Below are 26,298 nucleotides of genomic sequence, written 5' to 3'. Positions count from 1 at the left end.
TGTCGTCCCCTCCTCCTCCTGCCTTCAGTCTTTCCCGGCATCAGGGTCTTTTCAAGTGAGTCAGCCCTTTGCATCAGGTGGCCAAATCAGCTTCAACATCAGTCCCTCCAATGAACACTCAGGACCAATCTCCTTTAGGATGGACTGGTTGGATCTCCCTGCTGTCCAGGGACTCTCAAGAGTCTTCTCCAACACCACAGTTCAAAAGCATCAATTCTTTAGCGCTCAGCTTTCTTTATAGTACAACTCTCACATCCATACATGACTACTGGAAAAACCATAGCTTTGACTAGATGGACCTTTGTTGGCAAAGTAATGTCTCTGCTTTTTAATATGGTGTCTAGGTTGGTCATAACTTTCCTTTCAAGGAACAAGCATCTTTTAATTTCATGGTTGCAGTCACCATCTGCAGTGATGTTTGAGCCCAAAAAAATAAAGTATTTCCCCATCTATTTGCCATGAAGTGATGGGACCAGATGCCAGGATCTTAGTTTTCTGAATGCTGAGTTTTAAGCCAACTCTTTCACTCTCTTCTTTCACTTTCATCAAGAGGCTCTTTAGTTCTTCTTCACTTTCTGCCATAATGCTGGTGTCATCTGCATATCTGAGGTTACTGATAATTCTCCCGGCAATCTTGATTCCAGCTTGTGCTTCATCCCTCCCAGCGTTTCTCATGATGTACTCAGCATATAAGTTAAATAAACAGGGTGACAACATACAGCCTTGACGTACTCCTTTTCCTATTTTGAACCAATCTGTTGTTCCATGTCCAGTTCTAACAGTTGCTTCCTGACCTGCATACAGATTTCTCAAAAGGCAGGTCAGGTGGTCTGATATCCCCATCTCTTTCAGAATTTTCCATAGTTTGTGGTGATCCATATAGTCAAAGGCTTTGGCATAGTCAATAAAGCAGAAATAGATGTTTTTCTGGAATTCTCTTGCTTTTTCTATGATCCAGCAGATGTTGGCAATTTAATTTCTGGTTTCTCTGCCTTTTCTAAAACCAGCTTGAACATCTGGAAGTTCACAGGCCACGTATTGCTGAAGCCTGGCTTGGAGAATTTTGAGCATTACTTTACTAGCGTGTGAGATGAGTGCAACTGTACAATAGTTTGAGCATTCTTTGACCTTGCCTTTCTTTGGGGTTGGAATGAAAACTGGCCTTTTCCAGTCCCGCGGCCACTGCTGAGTTTTCCAAATTTGGTGTCATTTAACTTCCAACTAATGTGCCTTTGTTCTGAATCCACACTTATGAAGGGACCTTATAATCTGGATTCCTCCATGAAGATGCCCACAGGGTGAGACCAAACTGGTTAGATGAACGAATATGTCCCAGGCTGCCTGACTGTTCAAGGCATCATTAAAAATAATTTTTTATTCTGGTTTATATACCTATTTCCTGGGAGTAAGTGAGTGAGTCTGCCTCTCAGAAGATGATCCATCCTCAGAGAATTGACAAAACCAATCAAAGACTAGAGCCAGGGCTTTGAGGGTCACCCAGTGCACATGCCCTTTTGAAGCCTGCTCATTGGCACCCTCTACCTCATAATGAGGATCTGCCTTACTTTAGATCAAAAACCCACAAGACAGTCTACACCAGAGAACGTTAACTGCTTACCTTTCTTCTCGGCGGCCTTTCATGTTTGGAGGTTCTTTCTGTTGTGGCTAAAAGACAACACAACAGTTGCAGAGAATTTTATTAGTAAGGAGTTGTTCCACATTGTTCATGATCCCACAACTCTCACATAATTTATTTAGTAATATAAAAATGAGACAATAATCCATCTTCTCTAAGTTCAGAGACTAAATCATTTTAATGCAAATGAGAAGTCAGAAATAGGTTAAGAAAATTCAAGAGTTACTTGAAAATATACTGTGATTGACAATACATGTGCTTATTTGCTCAGTCGTGTCCAACTCTTTGTGAACCCATGGACTGCAGCCCTCCAGGCTCCTCTGTCCATGGTGATTCTCCAAGCAAGAACACTGGAGAGGGCTACCATTCTCTTCTCCAGGGGATCTTCCCAATCCAGGGACTGAACCCAGGTCTCCCGCATTATGGGTGGATTCTTTACAGACTGAGCCACCAGGATGATGAGATATAGTTAGCTCATCAACTAAAGATATAATTTTAATAACTTTTAAGGTTGTCAAATACACTCACTTCCCCAAGTTAAAATATCCAGTTAGAAATAAGTATTTTGCATCTTTAAAGACAACTGGTTTGAAATGTTGTAACATATATTTGCGCATATCTGGTATTATTCTGTTCTTCACGCACACACAAAATAACCTTCAGTTTTTTGTCTCTATTGTTAATTAGAACTGCTAAAAAAAAAAAAAAAGAACTGCCAATGCTACAATACCATCAACAATAAAAAAAATTAGTTATTCCTAATAAATCACATAACTGTACAAGATAAATTACTTACATATAGTATCTTTTAAAATATTAACTTATGTCTCTCTAATGTTTTGCTATACTAAAATAATATGAAATAACTATATTCAGTACTTTCACACATCCAGACACTGAGCTAAATGCTTTTCATTATCTTATTTAATCTTGTTCTTCACAGTAACTACAAGCATGAAATATATTATCCTTATTTAGGGGTCATTTAGCCAAGGAAACTAAAGACAAGGAGTTAGGATGATGACAGTTCAGCAGAAAAGACTCCACACTCTGAACTACTGTCTCCAGCTTCACTTGCTTTCACAAAGCCCTAGGCTACACTGGACTTTCAGTACCAGGCCCCCGAGTTTTCCTCTGAACTTTCTGTTCTCTCTGCCTAGAATGTGTCTCCCTTTCATCTGCCTGGCTTCTGTCCTTTACTCCCTCTCGCCTCATTCCTTGATCTGATAAATTCTTCTTCACCCCTCAACAGTAATTCACTGATTCATTAAAAAATTGTTTGAGTGATACTGTGTACCAGCAACTCAAAAGGCAGCCAAGAACAACAGACACACAGTCCTTGCTCTTACTGAATGCGGTCAGTCAAATAAGATAACTATTCAGCAAGAAATTTCAATAAACAGTGATAAATATTAATGTAAACATATAGCAGGGGACCCAACTTAGTCAATTAATCGGGGAAAATATCCCTGAAGTGTACTTTCAGCTAAAACCTTAAAGATGAACTGGAGGCAGCCAGGGGAACAGGCAAGTAAGAACAAGTGTTCTAGAGTGAAAGAGAAGATGGAAAATCAAAGTAAACAAGTTCAAAATGGCTGAAATTTAAGAGTAGGGCATAAAGAGCACCCAGAAAAGTGGTATTCAATATGTCAGAGATAGGGACTTTCCTGATGGTCCAGTCGCTAAGATTCTGCACTCCCAACGCAGGGGGCGTGTGTTCCAGCCCTGGTCAGGGAACTAGATCTCACATGCCTCAATTAAGAGCCAGCACAGCTAGATAAATAAATTTTAAAAAATTTTAAATAAAAGGTCAGAGATACATTCAATAGGCATCTCAACTAAAACATACCATAGACAGAGCTCTTGATTTCTTTCTTCAGTTTCCTCAGTTCCTGTAAACGGTATCACCATTCATCCAATTGCTCAAAAATCTAACATGCTTCCTTGAGACTTCCTCAAGGCCCCATATCAAATCCATCAGGGAGTCATGTTAGTGCTACCTTCAAAATATATCCCAAATCCAACCACACCAGCATCTCCACTGTTAGGTCAATCCAAGTCACCACCATCTCATTGGAAGCATTACAACAGCTTTCAAACTGGTCTCCTGGCTCCCACTCTCACACCAAGCTTGCCAAACAGCAGTCAGTGATCTTTCAAAAGTATAAATCACATTACATCACTTCCTGTTCAAAACCTACCAATGTGATTCCAAACTTATAATAAAATCCAAGCCAAATGCCTACAAGCCTTACCGGATCGGGTCATTACATATCTTTCTGACATCTTTTACTTCTCTTTACTCACTTTAGCTCCAGCCACATTGGTCTTCTTTCTGTTTCTTGGTCACACCCATAACCTCGTTCTACTTTTGAGCTTCTGTACTTTCAGCTCCCTATACCAACAGGCTCTTCCCACAGATGCTCAAGCAGCACTTCCTCAGGCAGTTCTTTCCTGACTATCTGATCTTGTCTTGCCTGACAGCCTCTATTCCCCCAATCTATTATTCTCAAGACCCTATTTTATTTTTCTTCATAGCATCTGACATTGTTTACCTATTTATAATCTGATTTCCTACCAAGAATGTAAACTTCATGAGATGAAGGACTTGTTTTTATTAGTAGTATTATTCATTTATTTATTTATTTTTGGCTGCACTAGGTCTTCAGTGTTGGGCAGGCTTTTCTCTAGTTGCAGCGAAGGAAGGCTTCTCATCACCTTCTCATTGCCGATGGTGGCTTCTCCTGTCGTGTAGCACAGGCTCTGTGGTCTTCGGGTTTCAGTAGTTGCGACACCCCGACTCTAGAGTACAGGCTCAGTAGTTGTGCACTGGTTTACTTGCTCTGCTGCATGTGCGATCTTCCCTGACCAGGGATCAAACCCTTTTGTCCTGCATTGGTAGGTGGATTCTTAACCAATGGACCACCAGGGAAGTCCGAAGGGCCCTGCCATATTCCAGTATCTAGAACGCTACCTAGCACACAGTAGGAGTTAAGTATTTGCAGAATGAACAGATGAACGAAGGATTAAAAAGTGTTAAGACTATTAAGTGCTATGAAGACGCATTAAGGAATTTATCGTTTATCTCAAAGCAATGAAAAAATCTTTTCTCTATTTTGAACATGGGAGTGGCAAGTTAAGATTCGCTTTTTTGCACACTTCACATCTGGCTGTTGTGAGAATCCAATGTAGGAGAGCAAGAGCAGAAATACAGACCAGCAAAGAAACTATGGTAGAAGGGAGATATGGTGGCCTAAACTGGACAGTGAGAAGTATGAATATTAGAAATATTACAGAAAATAGCACGGTTAAGACAAGATGAATGACCGGCAACGGTCCCTCGACAGAGCTTTTTTGACTCTTGAGGGTTCCTGCTTGGTGTTCCCACCCGCTTACTGCATTCACGCTTCTACCAACAGCACCTCACACTGCCCAGTACTCCCACCTAGTCTACCCACAACTAGGCTTTTCCACTAGATTCGTCCAAGGCAAGAACGGTATCGGGCAGCGCTAAAATCTCTCTTTAATGAAGGTCACCTCAGTAACGCCTATTGAGTGAAGGTCAACCTCCTTTGGTGACATAGCTAGCCCTGGAATTCAGAGCTGTAGCTTGTTCCAGGCCATTTGTGTGCCTCTCTTAAACGTCGGGAATATCTGTGCTTCAGCATCACCCAACAAATATTAGGAGAACCAGCAGCCAGAGAGACTTGTGCCGCTGGCCCTGCGAAAGACTACCAGAAAGCGCAGGTCAGGCAGAAGGCGGGAGAGCAAGCCCCCGGCGCCCCGAGGACCAGACACAGAAGCTGACTGCTAGGAACCAGGCGACACTCCGCGCAGGGGGCACACCTAGGTCCGCGGCTTTCCTATAGACGGACCCGTGACCGGCTACGGAGGACGTACTGGCATCCCCAGGGTGGCTCTGGTTCCGCCGCCGCAGCCGCCATCATGCGCCCGTATTCCGCCCGCTCACAGCCCCCAAAGCCCGGAGGCGACGCGGCAGACACTCACGCGGGCCTAGTCTCGGAGCGCCAGTGACAGGAGACACAGCGGTGGAAAAGGCACGAAGGGTCCTGGCTCGCGTCTGCAGAGCCAACCACGCAGAGAACGAGGGGGCCGCCATGGCGGCGAAGACGGCGAGCGGGAGGGGACAAGCGCGGCTCCGGGTCAAGGGGCGGGGCTGAGGGCCCACTGCGCAGCCCGCGGGCCTCGCCCCGCCCCGGGGAGGGGGAAACAGGAAGCACGTGGGCCTGCGAACGCAGAGCCGGGGTCAGCTAACTGTGCAAGGAAGTACTCCCCGCGTAGAAAAAGGAATGGAAAGAAAGCAAAGATTTGGTAAAAAAAAAAAAAAAAGAAGCTGTCAGTCCAAAGACAATTGCAAAGGATCATAAGGGATGGGAGAAATGTGGCTTATTGGCGGGCAGGTGAGGGCGGAATCTCAGATGGCCTGGGAGTCCGGCAGTCTACCCTAAGGCCCTGCTTCTTTGCAGTTGCTGCTTTTCTGCACTTTCTTGAATTAAAGGAAGTCTTCAGCTAGTGCAAGTGATGCGCTTTAAGGAGAGAGGCAGTATCCAATAATAAGTAAAAGGATGGCCTCTTGAGCCAGACTACTTCAGTTCAGTTCAGTCTCTCCCTGGTGTCCAATTCTTTGTGACCCCATGGGCTGCATGATGCCAGGCCTCCCTGTCCATCATCAGTTCCCGGAGTTTACTCAGACTCATGTCTGTTGAGTCCGTGATGCCATCCAACCATCTCATCCACTGTCCTCCCCTTCTCCTCCTGCCTTCAGTCTTTCCCAGCATCAGGGTCTTTTCAAATGAGTCAGTTCTTCGCATAAGGTGGCCAGAGTATTGAAGTTTCAGCTTCAACATCAGTCCTTCCGTTAGGGGAAGCACACTGATTGAAACCACCCACCATGGCCAGGCACCATAGTAACTGTTACTTGCATGAGTTGTTCTATGACAGGAGATCCTGATAAGGAATAGGAACTAATAAGCCACCACCAACTGGAAGAGTTCGGGAAAGGTCAAAAGGAGAAACTGCGTGCCCATCCACTTCCCAGAATCCCTCTCGCTAGCATCCATCTTGGCTGAGTGATGTGTGTGCCACCAGGAAAGACTCTGAATTAGAATGATTGGCCAAAGACCACCCGGAAACTAATCCCATCACCATAAAACCCGAGACTGCGAGCCACGTGGCAGAGCAGTTCTCCTGGGTTCCCTCTCCCTCCTGCTCTCCACCCGTGTCCTCTCTCCCAATAAAATCTCTTGCTTTGTCAGCACATGTGTCTCCTCGGACAATTCACTTCCGAGTGTTAGACAGGAACCCAGTTTCGGGCCCTGGAAGGGGGTTCCCTTTCCTGCAACACTCTCAATGAATATTCAGGACTGATTTCCTTCTGGGTGGCCTGGTTGGATCTCCTTGCAGTCCAAGGAAGTCTCAAGAGTCTTCTCCAACACCACAGTTGAAAAGCATCAGTTCTTCAGCGCTCAGCTTTCTTCACAGTGCAACTCTCACATCCATACATGACCACTGGAAAAACCATAGCTTTGACTAGACGGATATTTGTTGGCAAAGAAATGTCTCTCCTTTTTTATATGCTGTCTAGGTTGGTCATAGATTTTCTTCTAAGGAGCAAGGATCTTTTAATTTCATGGCTGCAGTCACCATCTGCAGTGATTTTTGGAGCCCCCCAAAATAAAGTCTCTCACTGTTTTCACTGTTTCCTCATCTATTTGCCATGAAGTGATGGGACCAGATGCCAGGATCTTAGTTTTCTGAATGTTGAGTTTTAACCTAAGTTTTTCACTCTCCTCTTTCACTATCATCAAGAGGCTCTTAAGTGCTTCTTCACTTTATGCCATAAGGGTGGTGTCATCTGCATATCTGAGGTTATTGCTATTTCTCCCTGCAATCTTGATTCCAGCTTGTGCTTCATCCAGTCCAGCATTTCTCATGATGTACTCTGCATATAAGTTAAATAAGCAGGGTGACAATATACAGCCTTGATGTACTCCTTTCCAGACTTGGAACCAGTCTGTTGTTCCATGTCCAGTTCTAACTGTTGCTTCTTGACCTACATACAGATTTCTCAGGAGGTAGGTCAGGTGGTCTGGTATTCCCATCTCTTTCAGAGTTTTCCACAGTTTATTGTGATCCACACAGTCAAAGGCTTTGGCATAGTCAGTAAAGCAGAAATAGATGTTTTTCTGGAACTCTCTTGCTTTTTCTATGATCCAGCAGATGTTGGCAATTTGATCTCTACTTCCTCTGCCTTCTCTAAATCCAGCTTGAACATCTGGAAGTTCACAGTTCACCTACTGTTGAAGCCTGGCTTGAAGAATTTTGAGCATTACTTTGCTAGCATGTGAGATGAGTGCAATTGTTTGGTAGTTTGAGCATTCTTTGGCATTGCCTTTCTTTGGGAGTGGAATGAAAACTAACCTCTTTCAGTCCTGTGGTCACTGCTAAGTTTTCCAAATTAGCTGGCATATTGAGTGCAGCACTTTCACAGCATCATCTTTTAGGATATTAAATAGCTCTACTGGAATTCATCACTTCCACTAGCTTGGTTCCTAGTGATGCTTCCTAAGGCCCACTTGACTTCACATTCCAGGATGTCTGGCTCTAAGGGAGTGATCACACCATCGTGATTATCTGGGTCGTGAAGATCTTTTCTGTATAGTTCTCCTGTGTATTCTTGTCACCTCTTCTTAGTATCTTCTACTTGTTAGGTCCATACCATTTCTGTCCTTTATTGTGCTCATCTTTGCATGAAAAGTTCCCTTGTATCTCTAATTTTCATGATGAGATCTCTAGTCTTTCCCATTCTGTTGTTTTCCTCTATTTCTTTCAATTGGTCACTGAGGAAGACTTTCTTATCTCTCCTTGCTATTCTTTGGAACTGCATTCAAATGGGAATATCTTTCCTTTTCTCCTTTTCCTTTCACTTCTCTTCTTTTCATATCTATGTGTAAGGCCTCCTCAGACAACCATTTTGCCTTTTTTGCATTTCTTTTTCTTGGGGATGGTCTTGATCACTGCCTTCTGTACAATATCACAGACCTCCATCCATAGTTCTTCAGGCACTCTATCAGACCTAATCCCTTGAATCTATTTGTCACTTCCACTGTATAATCATAAGGGATTTGATTTAGGTCATACCTGAGTGGTCTAGTGGTTTTCCCTACTTTCTCCAGTATAAGTCTGAATTTGGCAATAAGGAGTTCATGATCTGAGTCACAGTCAGACCCCAGTCTTGTTTTTGCTGACTGTATAGAGCTTCTCCATGTTTGGCTGCAAAGAATATAATCAGTCTGATTTCAGTATTGACCATCTGGTGATGTCCATGTGTAGAGAGTTCTATTAGTTGGAAGAGGGTTGAGTTTAAAACTCGACCTCACCATCTTTAGAATGTGTGATCCTAATCCATCATATATCTGGGTATAATATTAGCATATCGATCCCCTGTGCCATTTAGGCTTTGAAAATTAGAAAGTGGAAAAGTAAGTCCCTCAGTCCTGTCCAACTCTTTGAGACCCCCATGGCCTATAGCCTGACAGGCTCCTCTGCCCATGGAATTCTCTAGGCAAGAATACTGAAGTGGATGACCGTTCCCTTCTTCAGGGGATCTTCCAAACCCAGGGATTGAACCTGGGTCTCCTGCATTGAAGGCAGATTCTTTATGGTCTGAACCACTAAGAAAGCCTCCTAAGAAAGGCTTTAATGATAATCAGTGATTCTGTTAGCTTGTTTGTAGATCAGGTTAGAATTACAAAAAGGGAGAACTCATCAGGACCTAGAAAATGATGGTAATCCTTAGAGGAGCTCTCTTATTTTCTACCCTAGGATGGATTAACATACAACCCTTAATAAAATTATCCTCTATTTTTTTCAATCGATATGTATAATAGTTAAAGTACATGATTATAATAAGAACATCTGGAAACAAACAGAACTGAGCCCTGTTAAGCGTATCAGGTAGAGCAGGTGTGGAGGTGTCCCAGAGTAGTCTAGCTGGGAACATTCAGTGTGCTGTGGGCATCAGTAAGCATGCAGCATGATAATAACAAGTATTTGTAGTGATCACCTTCCTCATCTTTTCTGGCCTCTTTATCACCCCATTATTGTTCCAAAGTGGAAGTACGGTATATTAGATGTGTTTGTTTCCTAGGGCTGCTATAACAAAGAACCAAAAACTGGGTGACTTAAAACAACAGACATTAATTCTCTCACAGTTCTAAATCCAGGTGTTGGCAAGAGATGGTTCCTTCTGGAGGGTCTGACGGAGAATCTGGTTTAAACCTCTCTGTCTCTCTCCTAGTTTCTGACAGCTGCTGGCAATTTCCGGCATTCTTTGGTTTGTAGACACATGACTCTAATCTCTGTCTCCATCTTCACATGGTATTCTCCCGTCCTCCATTTTTAAGATTTAAAGCTTGGCCTTTAAGTCAGATGGATGTGGGATTTGAATCCAGACTCTGTTTCTTTGTGATTTTGGGCAAGTCCACCTACACTCTCTGAGCTTCAGTTTCAGAGAAAATGGGAACAGTATCATCTTCTTGAAAACCCCTGTGATTAGGTGAGTAATGTTTTCAAAGCCATAATATAAAAGGTGGCCATTCAAATTAAATTAGGGTCAATGCAGCAACCACTTTTTCTCTCAATTTTGTATATTTTAGTAGAATAAAGTGCAAGTCCTATCCCATAGACATTTAGGGACAAATGTGCATGAATCCTTAGAGAATTAGTTCATGTCCAGAGACTTCTCAATTTCTAAGCAAGATGTTAAGAGATTCAGTTCCTCGTTCAAACTCCTTATAATTTCTTCCTTTTGTTTTACTCTCTTCCTAAGACTAAAGTAGATCAATATAACTGGAATTAGAAGAGCCAGAAAATTCTTATTGTTTTCTCTGACATCAAATACTATGAAATTTGTTCTATATTAAAAGTTAAAATGTCACTTGTAAAGCTATAAATGGGCAATAATGCTGTTTCATGTGGTATAAAGAGTAAAGCATGTACCATCATGTACATGTAGTAAGAATAACATAATTTTTCAGTTAGAAAAAATGTTGGAGGTATAATCACTCAATCATGATAAAAAAAAAATCTCTTTTTGAGCCTTCATGACCAAATAACCCAACAAAATGTAGAAGTCAGGTCAGTTTCGTGGGCTTGTGACTTACACATAGAAGAGCCCTGTGCTTGGCTTAATATTTGTTGTCTCTGTCTTGAAATTTTTTACAAAGGGCTCTGCACTTTCAGTTTGCATTTGGTCCCACAAATTATGTAGCCAAGTCTGTGTAGGTCAATTTTAAATATTAAGATTTTTTTTTTACAGTTGGTTTTTGCTATATTTGAAATCTGCATTAATGCAATGACTGTCAGGAAGCTATTTTTAATAAAAAAAAAAACATAAAAAGTAAGTGAATCAAATTTCCAGTTATAGGATAAATAAAGTACTAATGATGTAACGATGTAATGATCACGTGATGATTGTCATTAACACTGCTGTATAGTAAAACTGAAAATTCTGAAGAGAATAGATCCTAAGAGTTCTTGTCACCTGGAAAAAAAATTTTTTTTTCTTTTTTCCTATATCTCTATGAGATGGATATTAAGTAAACTTATTGTGATAATCATTTCATAATGTATTAAGTCAAATTATGATGATGTACACTTAAACTTATCTTGTGCTGCATGCCAATTATATCTCAGTAAAGCTGGAAAAATGAACTCAAAAATAAATACATGCTTACCAAACAAAAGAGAGCGAAGTATGTTGATTCACAAGCATGTTAAATAGACAATATGTAAATATCCAGGTATGTGGATGGACTTCGGAACCCAAATATCCATCCAGACAGTACCCATTAAATATATCATGGTGTATACATACAACAGAGAGGACTACTTAGACATATCTTAATCCTAGTTGAACATTATAATTACTTTAGGAGATTAAAAAAAAAATCTGTCTCGGTTCCCTCTGAGATACTGATCAGTTGGTCTAGGTGTGTTTGCAGCCTTGGTGTGTGTTTTTTTTTTTTTGGTTTAAGTTTCCCAAGTGAATCTAATATGCACGCAGGGTTGAGAACCATTGTCAGCCCAGAAAAGAAGAAAGTGAATATAAATGTATTAACATGGAAAATTGTCCACAATATTCAGTGAAGTTTTTTTCTTTTTAATGCAGGTTATAAGGCATTTGTAGATCATATGATTACACTTGTGTAAAATATGTTTAATACACAATACAAGTTCTGGAATGGTAAACAGTAAACTGGTACGGGGTCAGTGTAAGACTCATGAAGAAGTAACTTTCTATTCCTCTGTACTTCAATTTTTACACAAAAATGCTGATTTAGAAAAACATGAGAATACAGTATTTTTAAAATCAGTAAAAGTTTCACATCTTTATTTTCATTAAAAAAAAAAAACATAGTGAGTCTTTGATTTATATCTTCCAGCTCTTTATCACATGAATACTTACAATTTGTACTACACACATCAAAATTTTGGTAAGCTTACCCTTCAATAAAATAGAAAAGTGTTGTCACAAGCATTGTCTCTTTTGAATTAGCTGAAGTCATTCATCTTTCACAGATTAAAAAAAAGAGTTAAACCTCTAGACTCTACTTTTAAAAAGAACTGAGAATCAAACCCACATCTGATTCCAAGTTGCATACTCTTTTTTACTCTATTATACCACCTCCTTGATAGCTTGCTCTCCACAGCACTGATGCAGACAGGGGTCACTCTGTACAAGGAAACAGAAATTGACTGAGTAGGATAACCTTCCAGGCATATTCCAAGTAGGAATCATTATTGCTTAATAACATGAAGAGATGCCTTTCAGGGGTATTTGTACCTATTTATTGAAGACAGAGGGCTAAAATATTTTCCTTGAACTTTTGATTTCCTGGAATGAAGGAATGTCATATTTAAGAAGTTTGGAAATAAATGTTCTAATTGTGATATATTGCATCCAATCATCAGCAAATGATGCATGCTTTACCATCAACTGTTCCTAATCTGACCTCTTCACGCCTTCTCTTCTGTCCCTTTGCTTGAAGCTACTCTTTTCTCTCATATGTGTATGTGACTGTGTGTGTAAGCATGCATGCATGCTCAGTCGTGTCCAACTCTTTGTGACCCCATGGACTGTAGCCGATCAGGTCCCTCTGTCCATGGGATTTCCCAGGCAAGAATACTGGAGTGGGTTGCCATTTCCTTCTCTAGGGCATCTTCCTGACCCAGGGATTGAACCCACGCCTCCTGCATTGGCAGGAGGATTCTTTACCACTGAGCCATGTGGGAAGCCCCAGGTCTTTTTCTCACCTGAGTTATTTTAAGTTTCCTAGCTGCCCCGTGGGCTCTGCTGCTACTCTTTCCTCCCTACAGTCTAGTCTCCACCCAGCAACCGAGTGAAGGTTTTAGTGTCTAAGTCAGATCACGGCATGTCTGTCCCCATAGCACTCAGAATAAAATCGAGTCCTTACAAGTGTGATCTGCATCTCCTGTTTGCTGGCTCCTTCCCCGACCGTCTCCTGTCAGCCTTCTCCCTGCTCACTCTGCCTCTGTTACTGTGTCTCGAACACATCAACTCCACTCCCAGGTCAGGCCCTTGGCATCTGCAGATTCCTATGTCTAGAACACTCTTTCCCAGATACCTGCACTGATGATCTCTCTCCTTTCACATTTCTGGTAAATTGCCCCTTCTCTCTGAGGCCTTCCTTAACCACCTCAAAAAATAGTTATCTCCTTTTTCTTTATACCACCCCTGACATTTATTTAAATATGCATTTAAAATATATGCAGGTATTTATTTATTGTCCGTCTTCCACCATTAACAGGGAAACTCCCTGAGAGTAGGGACTTTGTTCTTTTCACTGCTAGACTGGCAAGGCATAGAACAGGATCTTTCAAGTAACAGGCATTTAACAATCATGTGTGAATGAATCAAGCTTCCCTTTACACTTTTAAGCATTCTTTTTGCTTCTGTCCTCTATAAGCATAGAGGAAAAATTATTTTTCCTTCCAAAGAGTGCTGTTTTAATTCACCCCTGCTTTTAAGTAAAGATAGTTTTTATATATGAATATAGTTTCCTTACTGCAAATGCTAAATAGATACTAATCATTATTACAAGGGATTGTGATCTGGGTTAAAATCTTAAGTAAAGCTAACACTCAAACGAGTCCCAAAGGGATCCCACCAAGGCCCTCTCTGCAGAGAGCAGGCAGCTTGGGATGAGGTGGGAGCCTGGGTAGAGAGGAAGAGAGCCAGGCTCAGATTTGCTTATGTGTCCTGAATTGAAACTGATTTTGTATTAATAAATACAACTAAACCTTTCTGTAGTCTTATGCACCCCCTTGTCCTCCCCACCTCCCAGCCACAGCAGTCAAAACTCATTTTACACTTTTAAATGCTAGGCTTACTCTTATCAGACACAATTTGTTTTCAAGTTGAACCTGAAGGGTGACTTTATTATCCTTTCCTCCCACTTTTATTGTTGAATAATAAATAAAAGATTAAGCTAAATTTTTCCATTTTCCCTGAAATACAGGTAGGCTTTTTTTCTGTCCATAATCATGACCCTAGGATGTTTTGACCCAGGAGGTGGTTTTCATTCAATGTGGGGTGGGGGGGAGGGGAGGAAAAAAATCCCATGAGGGGATAAACTTGCTTATTAGAAGAAAATATTTTTGTTTCCTTTTTATCTTACAGGCCAGTCTCATCTCACATGGCCAGTTCAGAGGATGCTAATATAAACCTTGCCCACCTCTCTCAGCCAGTCTTTCTTACTCAGACAGTTTCCAAGCAGCTCCCTGATGGAGATACAATCCTCTGTTTCCAGGATGAATCGCGCCACAGCTGTCCCTCCTGGCAGATGACCCTTCATTGTCTCTCTCTTGACACTGTCCAGGACAACTCCTCGGATGTCTTTAGGGTTTCCTGGCACACCAAAGATGATACACAGGCCAACGCAGTCCTCTCCTATCAGGTTACAGAATTCTTCCAGCTTGTCAAACCTACTTTTCTTGCTGGAAGACTCCTCTGCCTTGGAATCTGGGTTGGAGGGGTCAGATTCCACAGGAGGAAGAGAAGCCATCTGCAGTGTCTGCACGGCCAGCTGGAGCTGTATTTGCTTATCAGATCCCCAGAAGGTCCAAACCCAGTCTGCCCCGAACATGAAGGCTTGGTGCGTGGTCATCTTGGTGGTGGTGAGCCACTTGTCAGCTCCTTTCTCTTGGCAGAAAGTGACAAAGTGGATTAAGAAGATCTCATTGAGAGTGTTTGGAGCTGGGCACAGATTGCTCACTGTGTCTTCAAATCCAAGATAGGCCTTCAGTTTCTGAGCCGCGTGGATGATAGCTCCACTGACCACCTCACAGACGCCGAGAACCTCTTTGTCCTTTGGAGCCAGCTGTTGTGATGGTTTCTGCCCCATTTCCCTGCACACGCTGAATACTACTTCTAGATATTGAGCACGTGAACTGTTCTTTTTCAGAGTAAAAATTTTGCGTTGAAGTCACATCTGTGAATGTGGTCCAAGTTTTTGAACTCTACAAGCAAGCATATATACACACAGCTAAACAAACATGTTAGGTCTTCCTGTTTGCCAACTGGGTGTGTTGGACTCATATCGAGTCCTGCTGGTTTATTAAGTCAGAGATACTAACTTTCACAAAAAATCATCTGTCTTCTAGTTATATTCACCTAACTTTAAATATTAGGTAACCTCTTCTGAGACAAGTTTTCAAGTTTTAGTTTCATTAAAAAATACTATTTAGTTCTTTAAAGAAAGAAACATATGTATATAACTAACTTCTTTCTACAACTAACTTCTGCAAACTTGTAGGCAAGTCATTTCTGTTTGCGTTTCTGATACCCCTTTGCCATGATTCCTCATCCCCCAAGCTCAGCGGCCTGTGTTTCCTTTCATGAAAAAGTTTTTGAAGCGAAGGCTTTAAATTTTCATCTGTTGATACAGGCTATGCATGCTCAGTGGCTTCGGTCGTGTCTGACTCTTTTCGACTCTATGGACTGTAGCCTTCCAGGCTCCTCTGTCCACAGGATTCTCCAGGCAACAGTACTGGAGTGGGTTGCTATGCCCTCCTCCAGGGGGTCTTCCTGACTCAGGGATTGAACCCATGTCTCTTACCTCTCCTGCTTTGCAAGTGGTTCTTTACCGCCGAGCCACCGGGGAAGCCCTGATACAGGTTATAGACCCCCCTCAAACAAATTTCTGAGAGTCTGTGAGCTGTAAAGAGTTGGTGTTACTATTCTTTAGATCCAAAATAAAGGCAACTTGGTTATTCCCAGTAAAGGAAAACAAAGTAACACACAATAAAAATATGAGGCAGTTATCAATTGACTTTATTTCTTTTCATATGGTAATACCAGCAGTGTAAATATCTTGTAAAAAGAATATATATCATCAAAAAAATTTAACCTTATCACATATCATCAGTGATGTTACACTGTCCTGAATAACGAATATTTGGCATCTGTAACAGTCTCCTGGTATTTTTAACCAGGATTGAATAACAAATGGTTTTTCAAATGGTGACATTATGTTCACATTAAAATAAAACACAAATACAGAAAGAGTCCAATACAGTTACCAAATAGTGCATAACAGGGAGCAAAACTATTATTAGCATTGAGTCATTTTAATTATGAATAAATAGTAATTTAGTATCACAGGGTTCCTTGATAAGAAACTTGGAAACTTGCTAACTTGAAAGGTCATACCACTGACATTCAAATATAGTTTATTAGGCAAGTCTTCAGACATATATTGAACTGCCCACCCTACGTTAATTTTTCAAAACCTGTCTTTACCACCACGGACTATCATAAGTAATGACACAGTAGTGAACAAAAAATTGGATATTTTTCTGATACCTCTAGAAAATAATAAAAAATAATAACAGTTTTTATTGCAGCTTTCGATTTTCTTGATAAAGAATATTTGGAAAAAAATACTTGGGCCCTGTGCTACAGAAAAACATGAACTGCATTTTATCATCACACTATAGCTATTATGAAACTAATTTTGCAGTCTTTGAGTTACTGAAATCTGAGATAAAATGTTCAGACAAGTATTCAGCTTTTAAAAAAAAATCCATTTGCTGATAGTCTGAGAAGTGTGCAATTAATAACATTAGGCAGACTGTTAGTATTTTGATGCAATGATATGTTTAGCAAAGATCGGAAGATAAGAAGCTTAATACTGTAAAGGGTTTTGTTTTGGTTTCTTCAGGAATTATTTCCACAAATTTTGGGGGAGTTTCTTGAATGCACTCAGGTTACTAGCACTTAAAATGTCCCTCAGATTCTTCGTTATGAGTTAAGAGGATCCAAGACTAAGGTTGAAATTCTTAAAAAGCTTTTCAACAATTTTGTGAGGTGTCATCAAAGAAGGGGTATTTCACATATGTTAATTTAGTCTGAATGATCAACATGATTAGAATTCAGTTTGGGGAAAAGAAAGATCATCTGAACCTCTCCAAGAAACAGCTGGTATATGAAAATTTTGTCACTGTATTTTTTTAACGTGATCTTTTTACCATCTTCCTTATGTTACAAAATAAAAGTTCTATTTTCTATGTACTAAGTATATACATATATTTAGAAAAATATATAAAAAATAGGACAATGAGAGGCAAGTGGAGGTGTGGCTGGCATATAGTGGGCACACGGAACGCCTAAGAAATCCCACAATTTGATTTCGAAAGCATGTAACATCCTGCTTCGAGGGCCGCAGTGGTGTCACATCAACGAGACAAAACTCATTCACATACTGGTCACTGCTTCCCAAATCCTCCATGGTGTGAGTGTGGATGGAAAGACTATGGTAAAATACTCATATTAAATGCAACACTTTAAATATAATATATCACAGATTTTTTTTTACATTAAATAGAAGAGAAACAATTATAATCTCATTCACCAGTGTCTCAATTGTCATGGCAACTTTAGAGTCAGCACCTATTCCCTGGCTTTCCATCTCCACTTCCACATGAGAAGTGGGAATGATAAACAATACACAGTCTGTGGCTTGCTGTAGATACTGTGAGTGTCCGAGGGATAAAGTGGAACAAAGATGAAGGGCTCCCTGCTCTCATCCAGGTGCTATGGTCAGACGTTTGAGTCTTCATCAGTGATGCTGGCACTGGGGGAACGGGCAGCGAAATCTTTAAACATGTCATCTTCCTTTAACATGTGCTGGAAGACAAGGAGGTGGGAGTCACACACACCAGGCACCTTGAGCTCTCCACAACACAGGCAGTCCCCTTTGGGGTGACTGTCAAGCTTATTTTTAGAACATTTGAAATTTGTTTTACCACTTACAGTTAGGTTGTTGATGCCCTCCGAGAATGCACCTATCTGTCTCACTGTCCCTTCTGAGTCTTCCATCTGCAATGAACACACCATGACATGACAGACACACTGGCACAATTTCAAGAAAAATGCAGCAAAATGAACACAAGTCTAAGAAGAAACAGCGCAAGTGGCACTGAATGGGGTGGGAGCCACAGAACACTTCCGACGCCATCTCCTCCTACGACTGCAACTGGACGTTAAAAATGAGAAGAAAAACGCTTTGCTGGCACATTGAGCCCAAAGCTCTGATGTTGACAATGGCACCAAAAAATATTCATTTGAAAGCAATACTCAGATCCATGACCTGATACTGAAAAGGCTAAGGAGTATGCGGTGTCCATTCCTGACTTGTTCTAGTATGTAGATTTCCTTAATACTGAGATAGGCATAACACAGGTAAATAGTACAAGCTTTGAAGCCAGCCTGGCAGGCTGGAATCCCAGCAATTCTACCAGCTCTTCTGTCTTAAGTTACTTAACCATTCTGTGCTTCAGTTTCCTTATCTCTAAAATGGGAATAACAATGCTCCCTGTATTTTATGATGCCCTGAACATTAATACATGTTATATGCTTAGGATAGTACCTGGGATGTAGCAAACAATCTGTAAAAGCAAACCAAAGCAAAGCCACTCAGTCATGTCCAACTCTTTGCGACCCCGTGGATTGTAGCCCACCAGGCTCCTCAATACACAGAATTTTCCAGGCAAGAATATTGGAGTGGGTTGCCACTTCCTTTTCCAGGGGATCTTCCCAACCCAGGGATCGAACCCGGGTCTCCTGCATTGCAGGCAGACGCTTTACCGTCTGAGCCACCTGAACTGTGGTAAACAATCTGTAAGTGCTTGCTATTATCTTACTATTATCGTTATTATTAGGTATTTGCGGAAAACATCTTTAGCTAGTAACAGCACACAAACTTTTCATTTAGTGTTTAAATACTGAAAGAACTTTGAAACAGGCCTATGGTGTTACGTTTACCTGCTCTAATCGGTCCAGGTCATCCTCATCATATAGGCGTACATCCAAACCAGGCTTAAATCCTTTCTTAGATGTCCCTCCTGATGCCTGTCCCAACTCCATCGGACAAACATATTCCTCCCCATCTTCCTGTTTCTTCTTTCTCAGGTTCCCAAAATTGCTGAAGGTAAGCTTCTTTGGCTTTAAAAGAAAAGCAAACAAAAACAACCAGGGACTTGATAAAACTCACATGACAAACGACCAGTAACACAAATAATCTAAGTATTCACACCACCAAGAAGAGCAATCCGGTGATTGAATGGGTGTAAGAAAGACAAAGACATCTCAGGCATGTGAGTAACACCCCAATATAATAAACGATCCTCATTATGGATCTCAGAAAGTTAAGCTTGTTCTCCTTACTCACATCACTAGCTGGGTAGTCACTGTGAAAAGCCAAGAGCCTTAATTGTGGTTGACCTTAATGCAATGAGATTCCTCAGGGCTGAATCCAATTTTGCAAGGTCAAAAAGAGGAAAGAGTCATTACTGTATTTTCTTTTTGAGTGAGGCTATGATTATCCATACCAGTAACTGCTAAAAGAAGCCCTCATTTTCTGGGAGAAAACTGTGAGAGAAGAAAAAAATCCATCTTTTCACTGGATAGTACCTGAGACTATATTTAAAGGAGATGCTGATGTTGAGAATTTATACAGAACAGACTCAGAGGTTTCAAATCTGACACATTTTTTAAGGGAGAAAGGGAGCTAAAGAGACGTACTGAGTGGGTGGGGGGACTGGTTTTGTTTTTCTTTTAAAAGGGTTTTGTGGAGGAACTGATAAACCCTATCTTCACATTAACTTAGTTGATATAACAGATTCAGAAGAGTTCACAGAAGAGTGATTTAAAAAACAAAAAGTGATCTGAACTTGGTGTGATCCATGAATCCAGGTAAATCTGAAGATACCTACTCTGTGCTGGTTCACCTTGAATCATTGCTTGAGTATCCTTTCCTAACTTGCAAGTCTGGTTATTTATGAGAAAAAAAAAATCCTCCTCTTATGCTTGATTTATCCATAGGATAACAGCAATCAATATGGGGCCCAAGACATGAACTTTCCCCATTGGCAAAAAAATCAATGGTAGACGCCAATATCATGTTGTTTACTCCTATTAACTCTAATAAAATAAATAATTTGAGCATAGATCCCTCCAGAAGGAAGCCTTCAAAAATGCATTTTCCTAATTACTCTTAAAGAATCATTTACCTTCAACCCACCCACAAAACTTAGAAAACCTAAGAAAATGGGATAGCCAGGTAACAGCCAAGACTGAGTCTTTGCTATAGGCAATTATAAAATGGTAGGAGCTTGAAACCAACCTTCACTTTGGCGGTCGCAGTTAGAAGCACGTAATCTGGTAACTCCATGGCGTCCCGCTTCTGGTGCTGGGCCTCCACACCGATCAGAAGGTTGAAGTGAGTGGCCAGATGTCTTCGCAACAGGGTCTTACTTGGTGGGATGTTCAGTAACTGAGCCATTGTTTCTACATTAAAACGAGGTTCTAGAACCTACAGGAAAAATTAAGATTGTTGAAGGCACCATGGATCACACATGCCTGGATCGTGCTTTGTAGTCTGCAAAGCTCTTTCATTTAGTTATCTCCAATGACTCTCTGGATAGCCTGGTGAGGACAGACAAACTGTGGACTTTGATCTTCAATTTAGGTATCTTTTCTTCATTTGGCCTAAGCTAGTGAGAAGCAGGGCTGGTCCTGACACCCAAGCATTACAAAGTTGGGGCTTCTACCTCTGCAGTGGCACCTTTGGGAACCAACTCCTCATGCAACATCAAGGTGCAGCAATGCAGTATCCCTCCAGGGGTTTTAAAACAGGATCGTATGCAAGCCGATGGCCAGACGTTATCCAACATTAGTGAAGACAGTAAAAGAGAAATCAGTTTAAATTCAATCCAGATTATATGGTGATATTAATTTTAAAATATGGGAAAGAATCTTCTGAAAGTAAAGATTCACTAGCAATGGTGCAGAAAGGTTCAGTTAGGTGACTTCAGGATTATGACAATCAACTGATAATCTCCTACTCATTAGACTAATGGAAACAAAATGATAAGGAGTCAATTTTAAAAGAAAGCAGTTTTACCATGAGCCCACCATGGACACCACTGCCTCTGAGATTGGGGGCATATTCCGCCAGGTCCACAGAGCGCAGCCACTCCATCACTCGATGATTGGTCCACTGCTGAACTTCTGATGGGGTGATGCTGTTCTATGGGGACAAACAACCACCCAGAGCTTTAGTCACTGACTATAGGATTCCAAATATTAAACCTGCCTGCCAATTCTACAGAGCCTGCCTCAGGGGAGGAAGCCTTTTTAAGAAAACAGTTTAAACATTTTGTTAAAATTTTCCATCTTAATTCATTTCTGCAACAGCTGATATCTAGCTGTTCTTTTTATAAGAGTGAGAACTTTCTCTGTCGTATCTGATAAACGTTGTCTAGGTTCCATTGCCAACAATGTGTTATCCAAAATGCCAATTTAGTTTGTAAAGATGGAATTCCAGGTTTGAAGTATGTATGCCAGACAAATGGAAATGGTGAGGAGATAAGAATATAATGTGAAATAAATTCAGTATTTTAATAAAGTAAAAAAAAAAAGTAAAGAACCTGCCTCATGGAGAGGAGTTTAGCGTAAAGGTAAAAAGGTTGTTTGCTAAATTGAACTCTCTTTTAATGAATCTATGTCCCAGAGTTTTAAGTTTTTTATATACTAGTAAAGCAGTGTTCTAGGAAAGGAAGTGTTTAGAGTGATACTTAACTTTGTGGCTTAAGGAGGCAGAAAAATAAAAGGTACCCAAGAAAGGAGGAAGTACAACTAGAACACAGTTCAGTTACCCAGGCAGAACCATCGTGGGGGAAAAGGAAGGAATGCGTGTGTGCTCGGGTGTGGCCAGCTCTTTGCGACCCCATGAATTGCAGCCCACCAGGCCCCTCTGTCCATGGAATTCTCCAGGCAAGAGTATTGGAGTGGGTTGCCATTTCCTCCTCTAGGGGATCTTCCCAACCCAGGGATTGAACCTGGGTCTCCTGCACTGCCGGAAGATTCTTTACTGATTGAGCCACCAGAGAAGTCCAAAGGAAGGAATACAGAAATACAAAGCCTAAGAAGTAAATGAGGCTGGATGTGAGGCTCTGAGGGAGCCAGAAGTCTCCCTTCTGTGTAGGCATCGAGAAAGAAAAAATGGGTCTTAGTTTCTCCACCCGGCCTGTCACACACATGGAAAGGAGGGGCTGCGGAAACCTCAGCCTCAGGTGCTACCTCGTCAGAGGGTCGCCTCCGTAGACAGTTTGGCTCAAAGTTATTGATCCTTAGGACCTGGATGGCCCTTTTGATACTGAGATGGTGGAGCACACTCACGACCTTCAAAGACAGTAAGTCATCCTGCAAAACAAAACAAAAAAACTGAGATGGCCTAGAGCAGGAGCACCTTCTCGGGAAGATCTCAGAAAACTCAAGTCAAAATAGAAGGGCCCCTCCAACAGGCCTCGAGGGCTCGTCAGGTTTTTCAAAGTTTTTATTTGGTAACAGAACCCTTTTTCCTGTTCTGAACAAAATTTTCTCCAGGACCCCAATATATTAATAGAAGAGAACCAAAATTCACATTGTTCCAACTGAAGCTGACTTCTTAGCTGAGGTAAGATGTTAGGCCCAAACAGCTCTGAAACACGCAATGTGAAAAGCAGTAGCTAAGCCACTATGAAAAGTGACCCGCTTTGACGTGATCTGATTAAGCAGATAACTGAGTGCAAGTGATCTTCACTGATGACTGAGAGCTGGTTCTCTGAGCCGCGGCATAGCACAGTTTGGAGGGAAACCCGAAGACTGTCCCTGTTATACCATCCCCCAGCCTCAAGAAATCTCTGGTTCTAGATTACTGTGCTTCATCCAGCAGACAGTGTGAACAGTTTGGGAAAAGTTATCTTAATCAATGCAAAGCTTTTGGTGAGAGGTAGAGAGAGAAGAGAAATGAAGATGCTATAAGTAGCAACATATGTCGCCAAGCAATTCCTTTAAGGAATAACTTTCACCAGTCTGTGGCTATAGCGAACTTCTCAAACACACCAAAACAAAGTATTTTACAAGAAGGTGGTGGGGGGAGGCAGTGTCAAGGTAAATACCAGTCTACTTCCAAACCCACCCAGAAAATAAAAAAGGAAAATATCTACTTTAGGCATACTTTACAGAAAACATATTTCTTTTCTTTTCTTTAAAAAAAACAAAAACAAAAAAACTTTTTATTTTGTATTGGGGTATAGCCGATTAACAATGTTGTGATAATTTCAGGTAGACAACAAAGGGACTCAGCCATACACACGCATGTATCCATTCTCCCCCAAACTCCTCTCCTATCCCGCCACCACAGAACAATGAGCAGAATTCCATGTGCTATATAGTAGGTCTTTGTTGGTTATCCATTTTAAATACAGCAGTGTGTACATGTCCATCCCAAAGTCCCTAACTGTCCTTTCCCCTCATCCTTCTCCCCGGCAACCATAACTTCAAGAACACATATCCTATATGGGAAAAATTAACCTATTACAGAGATATTTTAAACATAAAATGATAAGACAGCTTAAATCCAAGCAAAAATAATTTCCTGAGCTTTCTTCTAGATTAAGTTCTTTTTTTTTTTTTATGTAACTTTTACTTTATATTGGAGTATAGTTGTGTATCTTTGTGTCATTAGACTGACTCCTTAAAAGCAGAGCTTGATGATAAGTCAGAAAGGGCATTTACCATATTTTATTTTATTTTATTTTATTTATTTATTTATTTATTTTCATTTACCATATTTTAATCTAAGATTGACACACCTATTCAAAACATTTCCACATGGGCTATTCTCAACCAACTGAAGTCTGTCAGATTGAAGAGAAAAATCAAAATGCATAATGTTTATAGTGTAAATAAAATGTTAATTATTTTAGTTTAAGGGATTTTAAAAGTAGGGACCATTTTTCTTTTAAATCAAAACATACTTTTTTGAGGGGAGGATTTTTTTTAAAAAATCCTTCATTTTTAAGTGATTTTAGATTCACAGAAAAGTTGCCAAAGATAGTACAGAGTCCCACATACCCTCTGCTCAGCTTGCTCTAATGTTAACTCTACATGCCATGCTCTATACAATCATGAGAGTCAGCGAAGCTAAGAAATTAACACAGACAAGAATGAAATTCAATTAAACCCAGGCTTTACACAGACTTCTCCGCTTTTTCTACTAGTCCCTTTTTCTGACCCAGGATTCAATACAGGACACTGTATACAAACAGATTTTTTTTATCACTTAGGATTTCTGGGGTCACATTTTCTAAGGCAATGTATTCTTTCATAGACATGAAAATGATGTTTGCCTTTTGTGATTTTCAGTCTGAATTTGCTCACATTCTCAGGTGAGCAAATTCTCACAGCTCACATTCACACTGCTCTCGGTCTGAACATCCTCATTCCTAAACAGGCAGGCCAACAGCCACCAATGAACTCTGACTTTCCACTGCTTTCTAACAGTGGCAACATGGATAAGTTACCCGATTTCTCAGTTCTTTTGTTTCCTCATCTAAAAGCTGGGGATAACAGAGTGCTACCTCGAGTACTGCTGAGACCTGAGCATTAATTACGAGTAAAGAGTTTCAAAGAGTGCCTGGCACACAGCAAATGTGCAACACGCCACACGTTGGTGTTATTTTACCTGTAATTTACATGATGTACCCACCATGGTTCGAACTTTTGTTTCAGTGATGGAGAAGAAAATGAGCTGGACCTCAACTTTCTTTAATATTGAAAAATTCCTCAATAAATTAGCTCTTTGAAACTTTCCACTTATTTTAAAAAGATACTTGTCTGAATTGAGAGAGTATCATCGATATATATACACTGCAATGTGTAAAACAGAAAGCTAGCAGGAAGCTGCTATTTAATACAGGAGTTCAGCTCAATGCTCTGTGATGACCTAGACAGGTAGGATGGGGGTGGGAGAGGGAGGTTCAAGACAGAGGGGATGCCTGTATACCTATAGCTGATTCAGTGTTATACACTAGAAACTATACAGTAGAAACTTTATAATACAGTAGAAATTGTAAAGTAATTATATTCCAATTAAAAAAATAAAGCTATTATATAAAAATAATGGAAAGTTAATATGGGTATATGATTCTTATATAAATTAAGAGAAAAATATACTATAAGACTTTCATATTTAATTTTAAAATTTTGTTCAAAAGTAATTAGAGCAATTTTTAACAGCTTTCACCAAATAAACAGCAAGGTCCAAGTCAATAAAATTAATTTAACAGTTTCCACTGTCTTAAAAAAAAAAAAAAAAGACACTTGTGGTAGTTGGATCCATATCCTAGACCACAAAAAAGCCATTTAAAAAAAAGTATCTTAAGCAGGACATTCCTAGTACCATGGAGTCTAGAATAAGTTCTCCTGCTACCCATCTCTCCCTGCTGTTGTAAAGTAGGGAAAAGTTTTTCTGTCCATTGGACAGAAGGCTAGAAATACACAACAGTAAGGAAGGAATCCGAGTGAAGTCCTACCTTTCCCTGTCTCTTCACTCCAGCAGAACTGGGCTGAAGTGAGAAGGGCTAGGGGGTTTTAGGAAATAGTTCTCAAAAGTGGAAGGGAAGGGAAAAGACAGTTCTAGCAGAACTGTCAGAAGGGCAGCTTTTCCAGTGGTCACTGCTAATAGGAGTGTACCACTTAGAAACTGCCAGGGCTGTAAAACTCTACTTTCAATTTTAAATCTTTTTATGGGATGTTATTCTATATCATAAAACACACCCATTCAGAAGTGTACACATCAATGTCTACGTTGTTGAATATATATAAAGTTTTATGTAGCTTAAGTCAGGGTTTCAAAATTTCCCAAGCCTACTACGTTCACCAAATCCCACAACATCAACTTAGAAAAATCTGCCTGCCCCTCTCCTCAAGTTAAAGCAATACCTTCAAAATCTGGTGGAACCATTGTGAAAACACTGTATTTTGCTTACTCAATTTCTGTGTTTTTCAGAGAAAAGCAACTTTAGCCTCCCCAAACCCCAGGAGTGAGTCACTTACAACAGTCATGTAATGAAGCATTCGACCATCTACCCGTCCTTCATCAAACTGGGTCTTGTACTGGGGGAGGCCAATATCATCCAACCATCCTATGGATAGAAATGAGTTCCGTTAAGGAGCCACAGAACATTGGTTCTTGTGATGAAAAAGAAAGAGCAGCTACATATGTGTGTGT

The 26,298-nt window shown here is 40.6% G+C and overlaps 3 protein-coding genes across 17 annotated transcripts in view; all 3 read right to left on the bottom strand.

The window, feature by feature from the left end:
• The window catches only part of MRPS35 (mitochondrial ribosomal protein S35), a 45,412-nt gene extending 39,599 nt beyond the window's left edge, over positions 1–5,813 (bottom strand). The window contains exons 1-2 of one of the 2 annotated variants that reach the window (XM_061125193.1): positions 5,645–5,813; positions 1,619–1,665 (exon numbers count right to left, since the gene is read on the bottom strand). In XM_061125193.1, the coding sequence (XP_060981176.1) occupies positions 1,619–1,665; positions 5,645–5,756 (159 nt within the window). In that variant the 5' untranslated portion in view covers positions 5,757–5,813. The remainder of the gene's footprint in view (positions 1–1,618; positions 1,666–5,644) is intronic. The other variant, XM_061125192.1, reaches the window with a different exon arrangement.
• A 5,990-nt stretch (positions 5,814–11,803) lies between these two features.
• REP15 (RAB15 effector protein) lies at positions 11,804–15,892 on the bottom strand. 2 transcript variants are annotated; one of them, XM_061125190.1, is made up of 2 exons: positions 14,416–15,892; positions 11,804–12,392 (listed from the first exon to the last, which is right to left on the bottom strand). In XM_061125190.1, exons 1-2 carry the CDS (start codon positions 15,082–15,084, stop codon positions 12,336–12,338), a joined length of 726 nt encoding a protein of 241 aa, XP_060981173.1. In that variant the 5' UTR covers positions 15,085–15,892; the 3' UTR covers positions 11,804–12,335. The 2 variants fall into 2 exon arrangements, with proteins under 2 accessions (XP_060981173.1, XP_060981174.1); XM_061125191.1 differs by having other exon boundaries at positions 11,804–15,892.
• A 98-nt stretch (positions 15,893–15,990) lies between these two features.
• PPFIBP1 (PPFIA binding protein 1) overlaps positions 15,991–26,298 on the bottom strand; it is a 196,904-nt gene continuing 186,596 nt past the window's right edge. For all 13 annotated transcript variants that reach the window (XM_061125182.1, XM_061125178.1, XM_061125179.1 and 10 more), the window contains 7 exons: positions 26,124–26,212; positions 22,323–22,445; positions 21,145–21,270; positions 20,365–20,553; positions 19,005–19,184; positions 17,994–18,059; positions 15,991–17,867 (listed from right to left, as the gene is read on the bottom strand). In XM_061125182.1, coding sequence (XP_060981165.1) covers positions 17,781–17,867; positions 17,994–18,059; positions 19,005–19,184; positions 20,365–20,553; positions 21,145–21,270; positions 22,323–22,445; positions 26,124–26,212 — 860 coding nt within the window. In that variant the 3' untranslated portion in view covers positions 15,991–17,780. The remainder of the gene's footprint in view (positions 17,868–17,993; positions 18,060–19,004; positions 19,185–20,364; positions 20,554–21,144; positions 21,271–22,322; positions 22,446–26,123; positions 26,213–26,298) is intronic.

This window comes from Dama dama, chromosome 22 (assembly GCF_033118175.1).
Source record: "Dama dama isolate Ldn47 chromosome 22, ASM3311817v1, whole genome shotgun sequence".
Taxonomy (NCBI): Eukaryota; Metazoa; Chordata; class Mammalia; order Artiodactyla; family Cervidae; genus Dama; species Dama dama.
This window is presented reverse-complemented; position numbering and strand designations above follow the sequence as displayed.

Excerpts from the sequence above, each read along its gene's own strand:
- REP15 (XM_061125190.1), bottom strand. The coding sequence starts at position 15,084 with ATGGGGCAGAAACCATCACAACAGCTGGCTCCAAAGGACAAAGAGGTT. Across the intron at positions 12,393-14,415 it reads AGAAAGACTGGCTGAGAGAG|AGTGACCCCTGTCTGCATCA; the intron begins GTGGGCAAGGTT and ends TTCCTTGTACAG.